The following is a 19,897-nucleotide window of genomic DNA, read 5'->3' as shown; positions in this document are numbered from 1 at the left end:
TTGAATTAGTCTATGAAATCCTCCCATGTCCAGATGAAATCATCCCCTTCAATATGGGTAACAGAGGTCCACCAGTGCTCGGCCTCACCTTGGAGAAGAAATACAGCTAACCAAACCCGCTACTGGTTCGGACATACCATCATATCAAAAATCTTCTCCACATCGGAGTGCCAACTCTCGGCTGCTATCGGGTCTAGCTTGCCTTGCAAATGCAAGGGATCGAGCTTTCAGAACTCTCTACGAAGGGTGCTCGTGCGCTCCTGCTCTGCCTGAACTGGCGAAAGAACGGGGTGCTTGCCTTGCCCGTGAAGGGCGGCCATCACAACCTGCAACATCTGTTGTAACTGGGAGGCACTCACGGGTATGGTCGGATCTGCACCGGTCTCAGGTGGAGGAACGACATCCTCAGGCTGGGGAGGAGTGATCTCTTGTGGTAGAGTGGGAGTTGTAGGTGGTAGAGTGGGAGTCTCAGGTGGTGGAGCGGGAGTTGCCTGGGTCGCTCTCCTAGGAGGCATGTCCTATATGAAAGAACAAATGCGTCTATCAACATTGAGAACTCTCGAAGACATGCACATTAGGGAACTAAACCAAAAAGTTACACACTCAGGACCTAATTGTCCTATGCTCATAGTAAATATGTAATGTTGTTCTTTGTTATTCCCAAGTTATGCTCTAACGCCAACTTATGTCACTCCCCAAACTCAGAAACCGAGCTCATAAAATTCCCGATCGCCAAATTCGGCGCCGATAGCCTTCGTAGTACCCTGCTTTCGGCTCACAGCGCCTATACGCCAGGTTCCGATCTTGGGATCCTACGAGGAGGATTTTCAACATGAATTTAATTCGTAATGAGCATAACCAAGCATAACCCATGAACGATAACCACAAGAACACCATGACAAAATCCGTTATGATCAAAACTTTAAGATACAATGTGTAAGAAGGGAAATACAAGATAATAATAACAGAAACGCCTGAAGCTAGACTGCACGCTCCTGTTGCAACTAAGTTACGGCTGCGTCCTGGCGTCACCAGCATGTATCAATCATGCATAAGCTTATACAAAGCTTAGAGGGTGGTGTAAGTGTGTGCGCAATATGAACGTGCTCAGAATGTAACATTAGAGTAATGCGAAATATGTTGGTGAATCTATGAAAACTATCAGTCGTAAGGCTATGCGATACAAGGCATGAATGCTATCGGCCGTATCAAGGTCATGCAATGCAAGGCGTGAATGATGTCGGCCATACCAAGGCTATGCGATGCAAAATGTAACTAAAGCATAGCAATCCGTGTATCAATGCAACTCATCAAATATTAGTATAGTTCTCACGTTGGACAAATCACTGGGGTCTAGTACACTCTGCGCCAGCTTGCCATCCCTATCCGAGCGCACAACTAGGTAAGTGAAAGAGAACTCACTATCCGCCTGCCAATATTGAACTCAGCTCATCGATAGCGAACCCATTCTTCAAGCTGGTCAAACTCAACCTAGTTATTGCCCCCTCACTCAGGCAGGTAAGGTCACACCCCTTTCTAACCAACCACGACATAGTGGGAGACGCAGCCTAACGGTATACGGCCCTCGCGCGCTCATGTCTCCGCTCGGTCTCAACGTTGGAGTCATCCTCTGGTACCATCGGGTTTAGAGATTTTTAACTAGGGACATCTATGGCATCCCAATGCTAGTAATAGTATTTTTGGCATCCAATCTGACTCTCCATGATTTTTCTATGGAGGCCACGGCCCTGATGTTGCTAGGGCGTATAGTAACTATATCACACAATGCAAGATACATGAGTCATACAATCTAGTTATACATTAATCCTACACGTACCATGCGCTCATGAGGGATGACACCACCTATCAGGGAATCCCATAAATAATCTACCCTATGGCACATGCAATGGTCAACCACATCTCATAACAAACATTCAGATGATGTGTATGAGGATGTATCATGATGCTATACTGTCAAATACTCATAATCGGTATCGATAATCGGCATCAATAATTGGCCTATAGACAGAGCGGGGTCCACGAAAGGATCGCGGATCTAGTCTATGATGATATATTCTCCCATATCAAGGTTGGGCCTAAGTGGCCTACTTATAACCTAAGGATCCAGAAAGGGTTCCTTCACCATACTATTTCATAGCCCTGCTAGATGCCCTAAGGGGCCCAAAACAAGTCCTATGTAGACTTTCAAAATAAAAGAAATAACCCTACTAACAACCAATGGGGACCCAACATCTTAGGTTATCCCAACGAATGGATGGATCATGCAATATCAATGGGGCTCAATAATTTGGGTTAACCCACTAAGAGAATGATGAGAATGGGCCTATCAAGGGCTAAGGGAAGGTCACAATGTGGACATTTAACCACTATTGCCCATCAATGTGGACATTTAACCAACATCGCTCCTAAGGAGTGGCCCACATAGAGCCACACGTATAGTGGACGCATGGCCTCACACAAGGGCCATAACGATAGGCCTCATTTAAAAGTCATAAATACATCGCAATGGGCCTCGCCAAATGGGCCATATATACATCATTCTGGGCCTCACACATGGGTCACATACACATCACATCGGGCCTCAGACGTGGGCCACAATTACATCACACCTCCTCACATGGGCCTCAAAACACATCATAGTGGACCTCAAAACATGCCACAATGGACCTCATATCTGGGCCTCAAATACATCATAAAGGGCCCCTCATATGGGCCCAACATGCATCACATCAAGGTGGGGCTTGCACATCAATGAGAGGTCATTTTAGAGCATTACCAAAAATGAATCATATCAAAATATCATCTGGACCATACCACAAATAACAGTGGAGACAATGATTTCCACTGTTTAAACCTCACAGGGCCCACCATAAAGTTTATTCTCCATCCAATCTGATCATAAGGTCATAAAGACCTGGATTAAAAGGGAACAAATTCCATAATGATCAAGAACTTCAGTCACCCAAACGGGTTTCAATGATAGACGTTCAATCCCCCACTGCTTTCTACAATGTGGTCCACCTGATACTAGGATCTGCCTCATTTTTAGTCTCAAGCCTTAAAACGAGCTTGCCAAATGGATGGACAGTTAGGCTGGAACACATCCATCATGGTGGGGCTGCTGGCCGTCCAGCAGATGGACGACCTTGCAAGTGGCTGGACGGTATGGATATACCTCTCATACATCATGGTGGGGTCCCCACAGCCTGTCCAAATGGACAGCGTGGAATACAAAACATACATCATGGTGGTTTTCCACAGATGGATGGATGGTGTAGTAAACACACACATCAAGGTGGGCCACTGCACGGATGGTGCAGATACAACACCGTATCATGGTGGGGCTGTACATGGCACCGTCCAGATGGACGGTGTAGATGAAACACATACATTTATGGTGGGTCCCACTAGATAGACAGATGGTGTGGATTTACTCCAGATCACAGCAGCCGTATGGCTATTGTGAAGTGGGATGCGATGTCTTCCGCGTATTACATATATATATATATATATATATATATATATATATATATATATATATATATATATATATATATATATATATATATATATATATATATGTAAATCCAGCATCCAGCATCCAGGCCTGGACGAACGGCTAGATGTACACATACATCATAGTGGGCCCCACAAGCTGCTATAGTGGGGTCCACGTCCAATGAATGGACGGTTAGGATATAACATATACTTTATGGTGGGATCCACCGTCCACGTGGCTGAACGGTATGGATCTCACACGCCACATGGTGGGCCACAAAACTTGTTGACGTATGTTAGCAGCTATATAGCTACGCGGCACACCAGCCAATCTGCATCCAGCGTCCATGGACTGGACGGATGGCTGGATGTACACTTACATCATGCTAGGCCACACGTCAAAGAGAGAGAGAGAGAGAGAGAGAGAGGGAGAGAGATAGAGAGAAAGAGAGAAAGAGAGAGATCGACGATGATGGAGGGGCCCTGCCACTATAGGCCCCTCATTGATACAAAGCATACATTAAGGTGGGTCTCACCATCTGTGGGCCTTTAAATATAAAAAAAATTGAATTATAGATCCAAGCTCACCCACCATTGATCTTCTTGGTCCGATGGAACCCCAAACTCCTTGTCTTCAATCTTGATGGAAGATGATGAAGTATGTAGGGTTGAGATGGGAGATGAGAGGGTTAGGAAGTGGGCCACACTTGGTTCTTTTAGAGCTTAGAAATGCTTGGATGTTGGGGTTTTTTTATTGCTTGCAAGAGAAGGGAGAAATAAGAGAGAGAGAGAGAGAAGATGGGATGGAGTGATGGATGGGAGGGAGAGAGAGAGAGAGAGAGAGAGAGAGAGAGAGAGAGAGAGAAAGGAGATGGGATGGAAATGTTAACTTTTGGGGTTGTTGTGTAAGAGAGTATGGGTTGTGTTGAGGTGAGTGATGTGTTAGGTGACGTATGTACTTGTTCTTGACCCTTGATGGGATTGATGAGATATTTTGTAGAGATTCCTCTCTTAGACTTCCCAAATGCATGGGGTTTCCTCGAGATATACGCGGGCCCACAGCTCCTAGCCTGGGTATTGCCTTGGTGCGTGAGATGCAGCGTTGGAACCGCGGTGACGACGCGGTCGCTAGGGTACAAGTCTCGGGTTGATTCGACTCAGGTTGACAGGGTGCGACTCAGGGTCACGCGCAAACGCCGATTACAGGTCGCGGGTCACCAGAATTCGACAGAGAGGATCATGAGAAGGAATGGTACGGACTAAGATACAAGCCTTACAACTTGTATGAGTAAATAGTTAGTGGCTCAGGTGGGCCATACTGTGATGTTTTTTTAGAAAATCAACCTGGACCATCAGGTGTGTCACCCCATTTTAGGCCACAGGCTGAAAAAATCAGTTTTATCTATAATTCAGGTTGACCACATGATTGGAAATAGTGTATAGGCAATCCTCACCTTCCAAATTGTTTTCATTAGTCTAGCCCAAGTGATTCATATATCGGTATGATTTTTGGCAAAATGGTTGTTTTTTTCTTTTAAAAAATAAATAAATAACTAGTTGTTGAAGTGGTTTTTAATGTAAGTATAATGTTTGACCCTTTATAATTAAGGGTGGACATCTCTCTCCTAACTATGTCCTTTAGTGTGTATCTCTATGCCCAATGTGGGACTTAATAGCCAATAGTTATAGTGGATATTACATAAACATCGCAGTGGGCCTAGAAAAAATCAAGAGTCATGCCCCATGTGTGTGTGTGTGTGTGTGTGTGTGTGTGTGTGTGTGTGTGTGTGTGTATATATATATAGAGAGAGAGAGAGAGAGTCATGCCCCATGTATATACACTCTCTCTCTCTCTCTCTCTCTCTCTCTCTCTCTCTCTCTTTACAATTGGAGAAGTTTAGGGGATTGAATTTTTGGCAGGGGCCAACTATGATGTGTATGCAAAATCCACTCCAACAATTAGATGCATAATCATTTAGGCCCGAATAAAAAAATAAAAAAATAGGTTAATACGAGATTCATGTGAGCCATACCAAAGAAAATATTTGTAAGAAAGACATTCACCTTTGAAACTTATACGACCTATCATAATGATTATATAAAATAGACACGTTAGTTTGTCTAATGGAACCCCATCATTTTGTCTAATAGAATCCTATCACTTTGTTAGATGAACCCTGTAAGACCCGTGTCCTAATCCGTACCATTTCATTAGCTTTCGCGGTCCTTCCGGTCAAATTCCGGCAACCTTCGCACCGTATTCGGTGTTTGCGCACGATCCTAGGCCAGGTCCCGCGCACCGACGTCGGCTTGATCCGAAAGTTGTATCATAGCGACCGCGTCGTCGCCGCGGTTCCAACGCCGTGACTTGCGCACCGAACCGATACTCAGGTAAGAAGATGCCGATCAGCGTTTATTCCGAAGAAACACCGCGCGTTGCGGATTTCGAGGGAATCTCTACACAATAAGTCCCATCAATCATCATTAAATGCAACCTTATCTCAAGTACAACAACCCATACCTCTTTCTTCACAAAGTCAATTCTCTCTCTCTTCACCCATCCCTCCTTTACTCACTTTTCAAACAAACCCATGCCCCATTAATTACACCCATCACTCCATCACCTCATATCACTCCCATCCTCTCATTTTCTCTCTCATTTTCTCATATCTCTCCAAGCAACCCCAAGCCCCAAACGTCCAAGCCTCCTCTCCCTCTCAAGTGTGGTCCACCTTCCATCATCCATCTACACCCTCCCATCTCTCATCCTCACCATCAAGAGTCCATCATCCTCCATCAAAGTTGAAGCTGAGGGGCATTGGAGTCTAAGAGACCAAGAAGAAGAAAGATAAGGTGGGTGAATTGCCATTATTTTAAATTTTAGGGCCCACTTGTTGGTGGGACCCATTTGGATGTATGTGATTTATTCAAGAGGGCCCATAGTGGCGGGGTTCCTCTATCTCACCGTATATCTCTCTTTCTATCTCTCTCTCTCTTCCTTTGTGATGGTGTGGATCCCACCAATATGTGTTACATCTACCCGTCCATCTACATTAGACGGTGCGGCCCATCTTATTGTAGGTGATGATCCACACCATCCACCGTTTAGGTGGGCCAAATGCTTTATATATGTAAATATATGTTATATTTTATATAATATATATAATATAGTATGTATTATAGATATAATATAATATACTATATAGCTATATATTTTCTGTATAAGTGTTGGTGGGCCACATCTACGTGGGACCCACCACATTAATGTCTTCATGCATGCCGTCCAGCGTCCGCTGGCGAGCGGTGAAGTGTAAACTGACGTGGGCTGTGCTAACGGGCTAGCCAAGAGGAGTGGTGGCCACTCATACAGGCCCCACCTTGATGTATGTATGTGATCCACACCGTCCAATCTATTCTCCAGTCTTCTTTAGGCGTTGAGCCAAAATTTTAAGGCGATCTGATCATCAGGTGGGCCATACCATCTAAAACCATAAAGACATGCCAGATCATAAAAGTACTCGGTGGGACTCACCTGAAGTTTGGATGCAGGTGAAACTGGTTCTGGACGGGTATAACAGTGGGATACACATAATGGGCGGGCTGGATTGTGAATCACATCTCTGTGGGCCCCAAAACAAAAAAAAAAAAAAAAAAATAAAAAAAAAAATTTAAAGCAGCAGCGCTGCTGCTGCTGAGTGACGGGCGGACGGACGCTGGGGCCTCACGGCTCCAGCTGTGGGCCCCCATGGTGATGAACTTCGATCATCAACACCGAGCATTTGATGGGTCCCCACGGTTCATCCGTCCACGCCAAAAGTCAGCTGTATATGGAACTCTGGTGGGCCACATCATTTGAAATCATGTGAAGACATGTCTAAAACATATAAAATCGTTGGTGGGGCCTACCTGAGTTTTGGATGTAAATGAAACTTGATTTGGACCCTTAAAATTGTGAGACCCGCATAATGGACGGGCTGGATTCGTGAACCACACTTCGGTGGGCCCCACATCCACCGTCCACATGACCTAAAAAAAAAGGATATATATTTATATATATTACAGTGGGCTCCCTGCCCACGTAACCTGTCAACAGGTTAGATGAAAATAAATATTACGGTGGGCCCCTTCACCACGTGGCCCTGTGGATAGATTGCATGAAAAATAAACATTTCAGTGGGCCCTTGGTCCACACGACCCCATCAACAGGTTGTATGAAAAATAAATATTACGGTGGGCCCCTTCACCACGTGACCTTATGAATAGATTGGATGACAAAAAAAAATAAAAAATAAAAAATAAAATAAAATAACGGTGGGCCCTACCCACGGTCCGTGTGACCTTATGAATAGTTTGGGTGGGAAATAAACATTCCAGTGGGCCCAGTCCAGTGGGCCCTACCTTGGTTTAAGTGGCTTTATGAACAATTGGGTGGAAAATAAACATTATGTTGGGCCTTAAGTTGGGTGGAAAATAAACATTATATTGTGCCTTAGGCTGGGTGAAAAATAAGCATCATGGTGGGCCCCACTTATGTAAGTATTGTAAACCACACCCTCCATTGGTATGGGCTCCATCAGGATGCATGTGTTTCATTCGACTATCCAATCATTTTTGGGATATTTTAAGGCCCATTGTGGAGGCCCATCTTCATGTACTGGTGATCCTCGTTGAGGCCCACCTTGATATGTATATATGAGACCTATGTATGGGGCCCATTTGATGTGCTGGAGGCCCATAGGTCAAGGCCCAATAGGACATACATAAGGCCCACTGATAGGCCCATGCTTGCAGTGTAATTCCGCCATGGTATATGTGTTGATTTTGTAACGGGCCACGCCTTGGGAGTAATGCTGGTTTGACGTCCACATTGATAATGTTGGTTAAATGTCCGCATTATAGTTCTCCCTAAGGCCCACTGATAGGCCCAAACTTGTGGTAAGTAGGCCGTCTAGGCCCATCTCCATTATACCTAGAACCCATCTCTTATTACATGTTTAGTATAGATGCATGATTCGTGATCATTCGCACCATATGTATGCCTGATGTGAGGAGTGACCGATCATAGCATATACCTTTGGATAGACTATTTATGGGCTCCCTGATAGGTGGAGTTGCCTCATATAAGTGCATGATATATACAGGACTGTTGCATGACTGATAGTGTGACTCATGCACTTGCATTTGAGTGATTGTAGTTACTGTATGCCCTAGCGACATCAGGGCCATAGCCTCCATAGACACATCGTGGATGGCTGAGTTGGATACCGGAAATATTTGATTCTAGCATACGGGCGCCATAGACGTCCCTGGGTGAAAATCCCTAAACCCGATGGTACCAGAGGATGACTCCAATGTTGAGACCGAGTGGATATATGAGCGCACGAGGGCTGAATACCAGGAGGCCGCGTCTCCCACTGTGTCGTGGTCGGTTGGAAAGGAGTGTGGCCTTACTCGCCCGAGGGTAGGGGGCAATACTAGGCTGAGTTTGACCAGCTCGTGAATGGGTCCGCTATCGACGTGCCGGATAGGTATTGGCAGACTATTGATCAGGCGGATAGTGAGGTTTCTTACGCTTACTTGGACTGTGCGGCTAGGAGAGCGACAGTGCCATTTGGAGTGTATTGGACCCTGGTGATTATCCTGAATGAGAACTGTACTGATACATGTTGAGGATTGGCATGCTTGAGTTGCATTTCACATCGCATGGCCGTGTTTTGGCCGATGGCATTCATATCTTGCACCGCATAGCCTTGGTACGGCTGATTGCATTCATGTGCTCATTACCATGTTTCCACATCACTCTGACCTTGCATTTTGAGTACGTTTATATTGCGCACACACTTACACCACCCTCTAAGCTTTCCATAAGCTTATGCACGATTGATGCGTGCAGGTGACGCCAGGACGCAGTCGCAGCCATAGTCTCGCTGTAGTTGGAGCGTGCAGCGGAGCTTCTGGAGTTTGCTTCTTTTGTTACATTGTATTTTCCCTTTTTTGTCGCATTGTACTAAAAAGTTTTTGATCATAGTGGATTTTGTGGTGGTGTTCTTGTGGTTATTAGTTGTGGGTTATGCTTTTGTTATGCTCATTATGAATCAGACTGATGATTTGAAATCCTCCTTGTAGTATCCCTTATATGACCTGCCATAATGATTATATAAAATGGACACATTAGTTTGTCTAATGGAACCCCATCATTTTGTCTAATAGAATCCTATCACTTTGTTAAATGAACCCCGTCACTTTGTCTATTGAAACCTTGTCATTTTATCTGATAAGCTGGTACTTAATCTAGTGAAATCCTGTCACTTTGCGCAGTAACACCGTCACTTTGTCTAGTGAAACTAAGTCACTTTATATGAAAACTCGTCATTTTATCAAGTGAAACCCTATTAATTTGTCTGACAACCCCATCACTTTATCTAGTGGAACATCGTCACTTTGTCTAATGGAATCCCGTTACTTTGCCTAGTAATCATGACAAAGATTGTCTATTAGAACTTTATCACTTTGTCTAGTACCCTTTCACTTTATCTGGTGAAATCTCGTTACTCTGTCTAGTAGAACCCCGTCACTTGATATAATAGAACTTTGTCACTTTGTCCTATTACATAGTATCTTTGTCTAGTAAAACCCTATCACTTTGTCTAGCAACATAGTCGCTTTGTCTAGTGAACATCATCACTTCATTCAACAGCCTCGTCACTTTGTCCAGCAGATCTCATCACTTTGTTTAGTGGAACCTAATCACTTTGTTTTCCAACTTTGTCACTTCGTTTAGTGGAACCAAGTCACTTTTTTCGACAATATGTAACTTTGTCTAATGGAACCCTATTGCTTTGTCTTGTTTAACTTTATTACTTTGTTTAGTGGAACCATGTTGCTTTGTCCAGCAACCTTGTCACTTTATTTAGTATAACTCTGTCACTTCGTCTAATAACCCCGTCACTTTGTCCAATGAACCCCGTCACTTTGTCTAATAACTAAAAAAAAATATTATTAGCAATGGATGGACTATAATGTTGGTGGCCCCATGATTTAAGGCCCATGTTGAATTGTGCCCTATATAATGTAGGGTCCACATCATAGGTTACCCTCATGTAACTAGAGGTTGGGGCTCCAAATCAAGTATGTTGTATTGCTAACTAGGTATAATGCGAGTAAACTCTGCGGAGAAGTAGATTACATCTTGCCCCCACATACACCATATTCCCTTTAGGCAGGGGCTATGTTGGGCCCACCGTAATGTATGGGTTTTATCCATGCCACCCATCCAAGTTTTTCAAATCATTTTAGAGTTTTAGCCTAGAAATAAGTAGATCCGAAGCTTAAGCGGGCCACATTAGAAGTAGCGGTGATAATGATTTGAAACCCTAAGATGGGTGTCATATACGGATGGATGGGGTAGATATACAATGCATGGATCAAGGTGGGCCCACGGTGAGGATCCTTCAGACATCACTCATCCTAGGTCATAGCTAATATTCCTTGCTAATCAAGCAAATTTTGTGTGTGTGTCTTATAAAATTGTCGTGAGATGACATGGCCTAATTAAATTTTAGAAGAAAGAAATTGGAGGCAGATTAGCTACCAACAGGAGGTTGAGTAGGTAGACTCGCCACTAAAGTGACATCACCAAGTTATGTGGGGCCCACCATGATGTATGTGTTGTATCCACACTGGCCATCCACTTGGAGAGATCATTTAGGGCACGATCAAAAGAATGAGGTAGATCCAAAGCTGGAGTGGAACCCACCACAGAAAATAGTGAGGATAGTGACGTCACTCTCTCCACTGTTTTCTGTGGTGGGGTCCATTCATGTTTTGGATCTGATTCATTCTTTGGCTCATGCCCTAAAATGATCTCTCCAAATGGATGGACAATATGGATACAAAACATACATCATGGTGGGACCCACATAACTAGGTAGTGTCACTTTAGCAGCGAGTCTCCCGCTACGCAACCTGTGCGCTAAATCCCTAAATGGAAGTAATGCGTAGTGAGTTACTCACTACGCTTAGCGTACTGAGTAAACTCTGTGGGGTCCTCCATGATTTATGTATTTTATCCGTTCCGTCCATCAATTTTACCAGATAATTTTAGTGCTTCAGACTAAAAATGAAGCATATACGATGTTCAAATGGACCACACCATAGAAAACAGTCGAATTGAACGTTTACCATTGAAAATTTCTTGGGGGCTACGAAAGTTTTAGATCAAGCTTATATTTGTGTTTTCCCTTCATCCATGTCTGTATGATCTTATGAACGGGTTGGATGACAAATAAACATCACTGTGGGGCCTATCAAGGTTTCAACGGTGGAAATCATCATCTCCACTGTTTACTGAGGTATGATCCACTTGATATTTGAATATACTTCAATTTTGGGCTCAACCCCTTAAATTAGATGGAATAATGGATGGACGGCATGGATAGACCACAAACATACAAGGTGGGCCCAACTGAGTTTGCTCAGTATGATAAGAGCATACCGAGTCCATCCGATTTCGAAATGCAATCTTCCATCTGACTTTTGGGATGTCCAAATGCAGCCTAAAACGAAACGATTCCTCCACATTCCATTGTGTTCTGCATATTGGAGGGTCTAGCAATCTGATCTTTGCCTTTTTCTCTAACAACATTAGTATACAATTGATATCACAAAAAATAATTCCGATTCTAGAAAGGTAAATTCATCGGCATAAAAACCTTCAGTTACAAGATAACCATCACACAAGAAAACATCTTTATTCTTTCAATCTACTTTTATTACATTTGGATTTTAATCACATATCCTAGAAATATACATTCTAGACAAACATTGATTCCACTTGCTAAACTATGTACATATCATAACAAGAAAAACACCTATGTGATTGATTATTTTCATACAATATACACCGTAATAATTTTCATGCCACTACAAGCCCACAACTCAATGATTTTTATACAGCCAATTATACCTTGAGATTCATCAGTTGACGTAATGTAACTACGTGGAATGGCTCTAGAGAGAAAGAAGGCCCACCAACTGATAGTTCCTGAGCCACGTGATGCATGGTTGGCCGAGAGTCTGGATCCAGCCGAATGCATGCAAATGACATGGACACCGCAAAAACGACTTCCTGTGCAACCTCCACCGTTGGATCGAAGAGACGTTGGTCCAGCATATCCTTTAGTAGTGTATCTTCTTTATTTGGTGATGATAAGGAGGAGATGAGCTCCCCAGGATGCCTTCCCATCATCACTTCAAGTGCCACAACACCAAAGCTATATACGTCGCATTTTTCAGTAACCCTCATTATATATGCAAGCTCTACAAGAACGAAGATAGTTCAGTCATGTTCTTTACTCTTTGCTAATCATCAATAGCTAAACTCTTATTCATATATCAAACTAACTTGGGTTTCTTAGTCTAGGATTCATATCTTCTAGAATTTTGTGCTTGTACATCTGGGAGCTAGGTGCATAAGATGGGCCAAACTTTCGGATGATCTTGCAATAAAGTCAGGACGGTCCATTCATCAGGCATGCTACACATGTACACTGAGTGCATACTAATGATTTTTTATCCCCTCAATCATTGTGTTATGTCATCTACATGGTTGGGCCTACTTTTTTGCACGCCTCAGATGTTCCAGATGCTTGAGAAGTTAGCATGTATGAACTAGAGTGTAATGGCGTATATGGGGATTGTTGTAGCTATACATTTCATTGACATGGATTGGGTGATACGGGCAGTGTTCCTAATATTAAAAAGCCAAAATATTCTAGTCGACAAACCAAATCTCTCTCTCTCTCTCTCTCTCTCTCTCTCTCTCTCTCTCTCTCTCTCTCTCTCTCTCTCTCTCTCTCTCTCTCTCTATATATATATATATATATATAAAGGAAACAACCAAAATACATGCTCCACCCAAGAGTATCAATGAGATTCTACTAAGGTTTTAAGTCTGTATTGATCGGGTCCATAGTACGAAGATCCAAACCATTGACATAGTGGGCCCCAATTGGATGGGTCATGCATTAGTAATTCTCTAATTTGGAATCCTAACCATTTTAGTGACCATCAAATAGACAATCAAGGAAAAAAACGCAGTTGTGCATATTCCACAGAGAATGACAATCTTTGATTCAATGGCTAGGATTTTCCATTCTAAGAGCTTCTTTTGTTGTGTGGGGTATTCTTTGTGTGGGACATCCATGGACAGCTTGGATCTTAGAGCTATAGAACCCTTCTACAATGAAGAAAAGCCAACCATGCTCTGGGATATATTGGTAAAGCATTGCATGATGCCATATTTCCCGATCCATCATTTTCAGAATTACTCGTATGTGCTAGAAGCCACGAGCTTTTTAATCATTTTTTAAATAGCTAAAATTCTTCATCCATCTAGACTTGGTTTGCACGTAAATCAATCCAGAGCATCTGAAAACATGACCCATATTGTAGGTGGAGAAAATCCTAGAAATGAGAATATTTATGGAAGGATTTATCCAACCAATTGTTGGCCAACAAATATATAGTTAAAAAAATAGTCAGTGCCACAAATTTAATAGCTGATTATAGTTTGCTCTGTAAATGTGAATCACGGTTTAGCCTTAACATGCAATCATATTATCTTTACAAGGCCTCTTATAGTCATTAGATTAAGGAATCTTAGAGAGAAATTAAAAGGAATCTTTGCTTAAACAAGGGGCTGACCAATATAATCATTGAATCGGACTCCCTCTTGGTGGTGAATATGTTCTCTGGGGTGTCCACGCCAAGTTGGAAATGGAAATATCGGTGTTCTAGAATCCAGGGCTTAGCCTCTAAGGGCCAAGTTATTTTTCAGCATATCCTTAGGGAAGGGAACAAGCCTGCTGATGCCTTGGCTAGGCTAGGTAGCTCCTCCCAGTCCACTGCAATCTTCACAGTCAGCTCGGAGCTTCCTTGGGAGGTTAGGGGCCATATGTTTCTTGACAAGTTGGGTTTAGGCTCTGTGAAGGCCTATACTTTTCTGCTCGTCTTGGATCTCCCATTAGGGATCTCCTCTCTTTCATCTTTTGTGTAGATTCTTGTTATGATAGGTTGCCCCTGTAATTTTTCTCAGGGGATCCTGAATTTGTAAAGCTGGGGTGTAGCTTCCTTTCGTCTTGCCCACCAGTAGTTGGAATATATATATAGTCTTTTGAAAAAAAAAAAAAAAGAGGCATACACAGCAACAAAAAAAAAAAAAAAGAAATTTTCAAATATGGATTTTCTCATATTCCAGTCGCCATTGATTGCCATATTCAACAATAGTGTGGTCACTCATGCACAAACTTTATAGTACATAATTGCCAACAAATGATATGAAAGCTTAAGAAAAATAAAGGCCATTTTATATTAAAACTATTAAAGTGTTGAGAATGTATTAGTGACTAACCTGGAGCAATGTATCCATACGTGCCTGCGAGTGTGGTCCAATTAGACGAATCTGGTATCAGCAATCGTGCAGTGCCAAAATCAGAGACACTAGCCTCAAGTTCCGAATTCAATAGAACGTTGTTGCTTGATAGGTCTCGATGGACAATCGGCAGGGTGCAATCATGGTGCATGTAAGATAAAGCATGGGCCACACCTTTAATAATCTTCACCCTTAGAGTCCAGTCCAGTTGTGCAGCTAATTCATCGTTTCTTTAGGATGCTTGCCAAGCTTCCCCTTTCCATGTATTCATAGATTAGAAACGAGCATCGAGCATGAGAACAAAAGCCATAAAGCTTCACAATGTTGCGATGGCGGATTTCTGTTAATGCTTGTATCTCATTTCTAAAACTTCTTTGATCAGATTGATCCCTACCTTCGAGTGGGTGAATCTTCTTAACCGCTACTACCTAGCCCGTTGGTAGATTTGCTTTGTAAACTTTCCCATACCCTCCAATTCCGATGCAGTATTTGTCATCAAAACCTTCTGTCGCCTCCACAATGTCTTCAAAATTGGCAATCCCATCATAATTCCAAGTTGAAAATGTATTTTCGCTGCTCCTTTCAAGACCCCCTTTCTCTATTCTTCTTCTTCTTTGGTAACAAATGGAAGAAATGCCAACGATGACAAATAAAAGAAATAATACTGAGAAGAGAAGAATAATCATGATCACAACTTTCTGGCCTTTCCATGCATCACCATGACTTATTGAAGAGGTGTTGCAAAGTCGCAAACCTTGCGCTTCACCACACAGGCCTTTATTTTTTATGAATGCTTCTGATGGAGCCTTCTTAAAGGCTTTGCTGTTGGGAAGAGGACCTTCCAAAGCATTGTATGAAAAATCAATGGAGTGCAAGCTGAACATCCCCTCAAAAGAGGGTGGAATGGAGCCTGACGGCATGTTGTGGGAGAGGTTTAACTTTTCCAGCCGAATCAATTTTGCCAGTTGTGGTGATATCTTTCCATTGAGGGAGTTATGACTTAGATCTAGTAAGCCCTGTAGGTATACTAGGTTACCGATCTGAAAAGGAATGCTTCCATTCAAAACATTTTCGCTCAATTTCAGATATTGGAGTTTGGAGCAATCCCCTAATTGAGGTGGTATTGGACCAGTTAGGAAATTCTTTGACAGGTCCAGAATCTCCAAATTGGATAGTTTTCCAATCTCTTGCGGTAACTGACCAGAAAGCTGGTTATCATTTAAAGTCAAGTTGAACAAAGAAGTCAGCCCCCCAAATTCCTTTGGAATCTCTCCTACTAGATGGTTCGAAGAAAGATCTAGCACTCTTAGCTGCCTCAACTGCCCAATCTCGGGAGGAATTCCACCACTGATATTGTTCCTGGAGAATTGTAGCTTTGTCAAGTTTTGGCATTCTCCCCAGTTTGGTGAGAGTTCACCAAACAACATGTTGTCGCTGATGTCCATGTATGTGAGATGCGGGTATACACCAAAGGCTTTCGATACATTTGCAGTGAGTCGGTTTCCGTAAAGTAGAACTCTTGTTAAGCTGGTGCAATTTCTGAAGCTCCTTGGGATCTCACCGGTGAAGTGGTTGTTTGGCACAGTGAATTTTTCAAGAGACCCACTTTGGCATAACTGAGGTAAGTAGCCAGAGAAGTTGTTGTCACCCAAGTAGAGTTTAGAAAGATTTGTCATGTTTGTCATTTCTTGAGGCAACGAACCAGATAATTGACAGTAAATAAGGGACAAAAAAGTAAGCTTGGTCAACTTTCCAAAAGTAGGAGGTATAGAACCTGTTAGAGGGTTACTGGACATGTCAATCTCCTTGAGATTCATTAAATACCCTATTTCTAGTGGAATTGAACCAGAAACTTGGTTGGTATGGAGATACAAAAGTGCAAGGTTGCTCAAATTACCTAAAACAGGAGGGATCGGACCAGTCAAATTATTTTTGTACAATGATAGTTCAAACAAATTTTTGAGATTCCCTAATTCTGCTCGAATTGTCCCTGAAATCTGATTTTCTTCTAAATTTAAATTTGTGACCATGGTCAAGTTCCCTAAAGTAGAAGGGAATGAACCATTTAGAAGGTTATTGGACACGTCCAGCTCCATGAGATTAACCAGATTCCCTATTTCTGTTGGAATTGAACCAGAAATTTGGTTGGTGTAAAGATACAAATTTGTAAGGTAGCTCAAATTACCTAAAGCAGGAGAGATTGGACCAGTCAGAATGTTAGTGTGCAATGACATCCCAACCAAATTCTTGAGATTCCCCAACTCCATAGGAATTGTGCCTGAAAACTGATTTTTGGATAAATACAAAATTGTGAGCATGGACAAATTACCCAAAGCAGGAGGGATCTGACCATTCAGATTGTTTTGGTACAATGTCAGCTCAACCAAATTCTCGAGATTCCCTAATGCTGCAGGAATTGTGCCTGAAATCTGATTTTTGTCTAAAGACAAAATTGTGAGCATGGACAAATTACCCAAAGCAGGAGGGATCAGACCAGTCAGATTGTTTTGGTCCAATGTTAGCTTATTGAGACTCATTAAATTCCCAAGTTCTGGAGGAATAGTACCAGAAATTTGATTTTGAAAGAGGTAGAGGACTGTCAACTTTGTCAAGTTCCCTAAACTGGAAGGGATAGAACCTGTTAGAATGTTATTGGACAGATCAAGATGGTCGAGATTCATTAAATTCCCAAATTGTGGAGGAATTGAACCAGAAATTTGATTACTGTAGAGGAACAACAGTGTGAGGTTTCTCAAATTACCCAAAGCAAGAGGGATTGGACCAGTCAGATTGTTTTGGTCCAATTCTAGGTCAACCAAATTCTTGAGATTCCCTAATTCTGCAGGAATTGTACCTGAAATCTGATTTTTGTATAAAGACAAAATTGTGAGCATGGACAAATTACCCAAAGCAGGAGGGATCAGACCAGTGATATTGTTTTGGTCCAATGTTAGCTTATTGAGACTCATTAAATTCCCAAGTTCTGGAGGAATAGTACCAGAAATTTGATTTTGAAACAGGTAGAGGACTGTCAGCTTTGTCAAGTTCCCTAAACTGGAAGGGACAGAACCTGTTAGAATGTTATTGGACAGATCAAGATTGTCGAGATTCATTAAATTCCCAAATTGTGGAGGAATTGAACCAGAAATTTGATTGCTGTAGAGGAACAACAGTGTGAGGTTTCTCAAATTACCCAAAGCAGGAGGGATCTGACCAGTCAGATTGTTTTGGTACAACCTCAGCTCAACCAAATTCTTGAGATATCCTAATTCTGCAGGAATTGTGCCCGAAATCTGATTCATAGACAGATACAAAATTGTGAGCATGGTCAAATTACCTAGAGCAGGAGGAATTGGACCAGTCAGATTGTTCTGGAACAACGACAACTGAACCAGATCTTGTAGATTCCCTATATGTGGAGGAATGGAGCCAGAGATTCGATTTTGGTACAGGAACAAGATGGAAAGCTTTGACAAGTTCCCTAAAGTGGAAGGGATGGAACCATCTATGTAGTTAATGGACAAGTCTAGCTCATTCAAATTCACAAGATTCCCTATTTCCACAGGTATTGATCCACTTATTTTATTTGCAGACAGATCGAGGGACATGAGTTTGTGAAGAGTGCCAATATGTGTTGGGATGGTTCCAGTGAGAGTGTTGCCACTGAGATTGAGACGAACCAGGTTTGGAAATGATGGGAAACTCAAGTTATCGAGCTTACCTTGCAAGCCCGCACTCGGTAAGTTTATATCTGTTACACTTCCAAGGCTGTTGCATGAGATCCCAGTCCATTTGCATGGAGAGATTGCGTTGGTGCTGGCATTAGCAGCAGGAAGCGACCATGAATGGAGAGCTTGTGCTGGCGAGAGGCTGGCTTTCCATTTCAAGAGAGACTCTACTTCTGGGGGTGGGGGTGATGGTGCTGCTGTTGCATGGGAAGAAAGAAAGGCTGGCAATATGAGCAGAAAAGCAAGGGAGAGAGATTTATGTATGGCCATGGCTGCTGTTGCTTGTGATGTGTTACGATCTAACGATGGATGCGTATTTATAATAGAAGGTACTTGATGCTACTCCAATCAAGCACAGCTCGTGTTACTCTGTCGTGGTTGGGAAAAAGAAAAAGTTGGTTTGTGGACTCTCCCAGTTTGTGGACTCTTAACTTAGACGGTGAATAATAGCAGAAATCAGATAATTTCAGCTATGATTGATGGGCATTTTTTTTGCTAATTGCAAGTCCTAGGCTCTTTAGAATTTTTACCTTCAATATTTTAGAAATTGATATGATAGTTAAGAGTAATTTATTCAATGCCATTTCTTAGGTTTATGGACCATTCACAATTTCTAACATTATTTTCACGATTTGGAAGCCTACATGCATGCTACATATGATGACTATGAAGGTTAGTAGGGAGGATTAGGGCCTGTTTGGATTAGCAATTACTGCAGTAATGGGCTATAATATATGATAAATGAGTAATGACAGGGGTCATACGAAATACTCCTATAGCTACACTTTCCATCTGTACGTATTGCATTCTCGGTGGTATGCTTGTATGCAATTTCGTTAATATGTATTATATCCACACTGTCAATACATTTTGCAACATCGTTTTAAGGCATGTAGTCAAAAATGAGGAAGATCCAACACTTCTTTGGCCCTGAGAAGCTTGGGATGGCAGGCTTTCAATTCTATTGCTTTCTATACTGTGGTCCATTTTTGGTTTGGATCCACATCGTTTTTTGTCTCATTCCATACAATAATCACCCAAGAAGGATGGATGGTGTGGATATAACACATACATTATGGTGGGTCTCACGAAACTATGCCACATGAACACACTTTCACCCATTCGGTTTTTTACGTGATTCTGAAAGATTACCATAATTTGACAGTTGGCAATATCCGGTTGAAGATACGATGGAATGTTGTGAGTTTTACATCACATT

At 42.3% G+C, this 19,897-nt stretch overlaps 3 protein-coding genes across 3 annotated transcripts; all 3 read right to left on the bottom strand.

Annotated features, from left to right (window-relative positions):
* Positions 1-227: 227 nt before the first annotated feature.
* LOC131230487 (MDIS1-interacting receptor like kinase 2-like) lies at positions 228-15,101 on the bottom strand. The gene is made up of 4 exons (XM_058226407.1): positions 14,930-15,101; positions 12,485-12,837; positions 399-518; positions 228-326 (listed from the first exon to the last, which is right to left on the bottom strand). Exons 1-4 carry the CDS (start codon positions 15,099-15,101, stop codon positions 228-230), a joined length of 744 nt encoding a protein of 247 aa, XP_058082390.1.
* LOC131231294 (MDIS1-interacting receptor like kinase 2-like) lies at positions 14,888-16,863 on the bottom strand. Its single transcript, XM_058227437.1, has one exon. It carries the CDS (start codon positions 16,765-16,767, stop codon positions 15,379-15,381), a length of 1,389 nt encoding a protein of 462 aa, XP_058083420.1. The 5' UTR covers positions 16,768-16,863; the 3' UTR covers positions 14,888-15,378.
* A 119-nt stretch (positions 16,864-16,982) lies between these two features.
* LOC131230486 (probable leucine-rich repeat receptor-like protein kinase At1g35710) lies at positions 16,983-18,948 on the bottom strand. The gene is made up of 4 exons (XM_058226406.1): positions 18,165-18,948; positions 17,676-18,020; positions 17,056-17,588; positions 16,983-16,991 (listed from the first exon to the last, which is right to left on the bottom strand). The coding sequence occupies exons 1-4, from the start codon at positions 18,946-18,948 to the stop codon at positions 16,983-16,985; spliced, it is 1,671 nt and encodes a 556-aa protein (XP_058082389.1).
* Between the last annotated feature and the right edge of the window lie 949 nt (positions 18,949-19,897).

Source organism: Magnolia sinica, chromosome 17 (assembly GCF_029962835.1).
Source record: "Magnolia sinica isolate HGM2019 chromosome 17, MsV1, whole genome shotgun sequence".
Classification (NCBI taxonomy): domain Eukaryota; kingdom Viridiplantae; phylum Streptophyta; class Magnoliopsida; order Magnoliales; family Magnoliaceae; genus Magnolia; species Magnolia sinica.
This window is presented reverse-complemented; position numbering and strand designations above follow the sequence as displayed.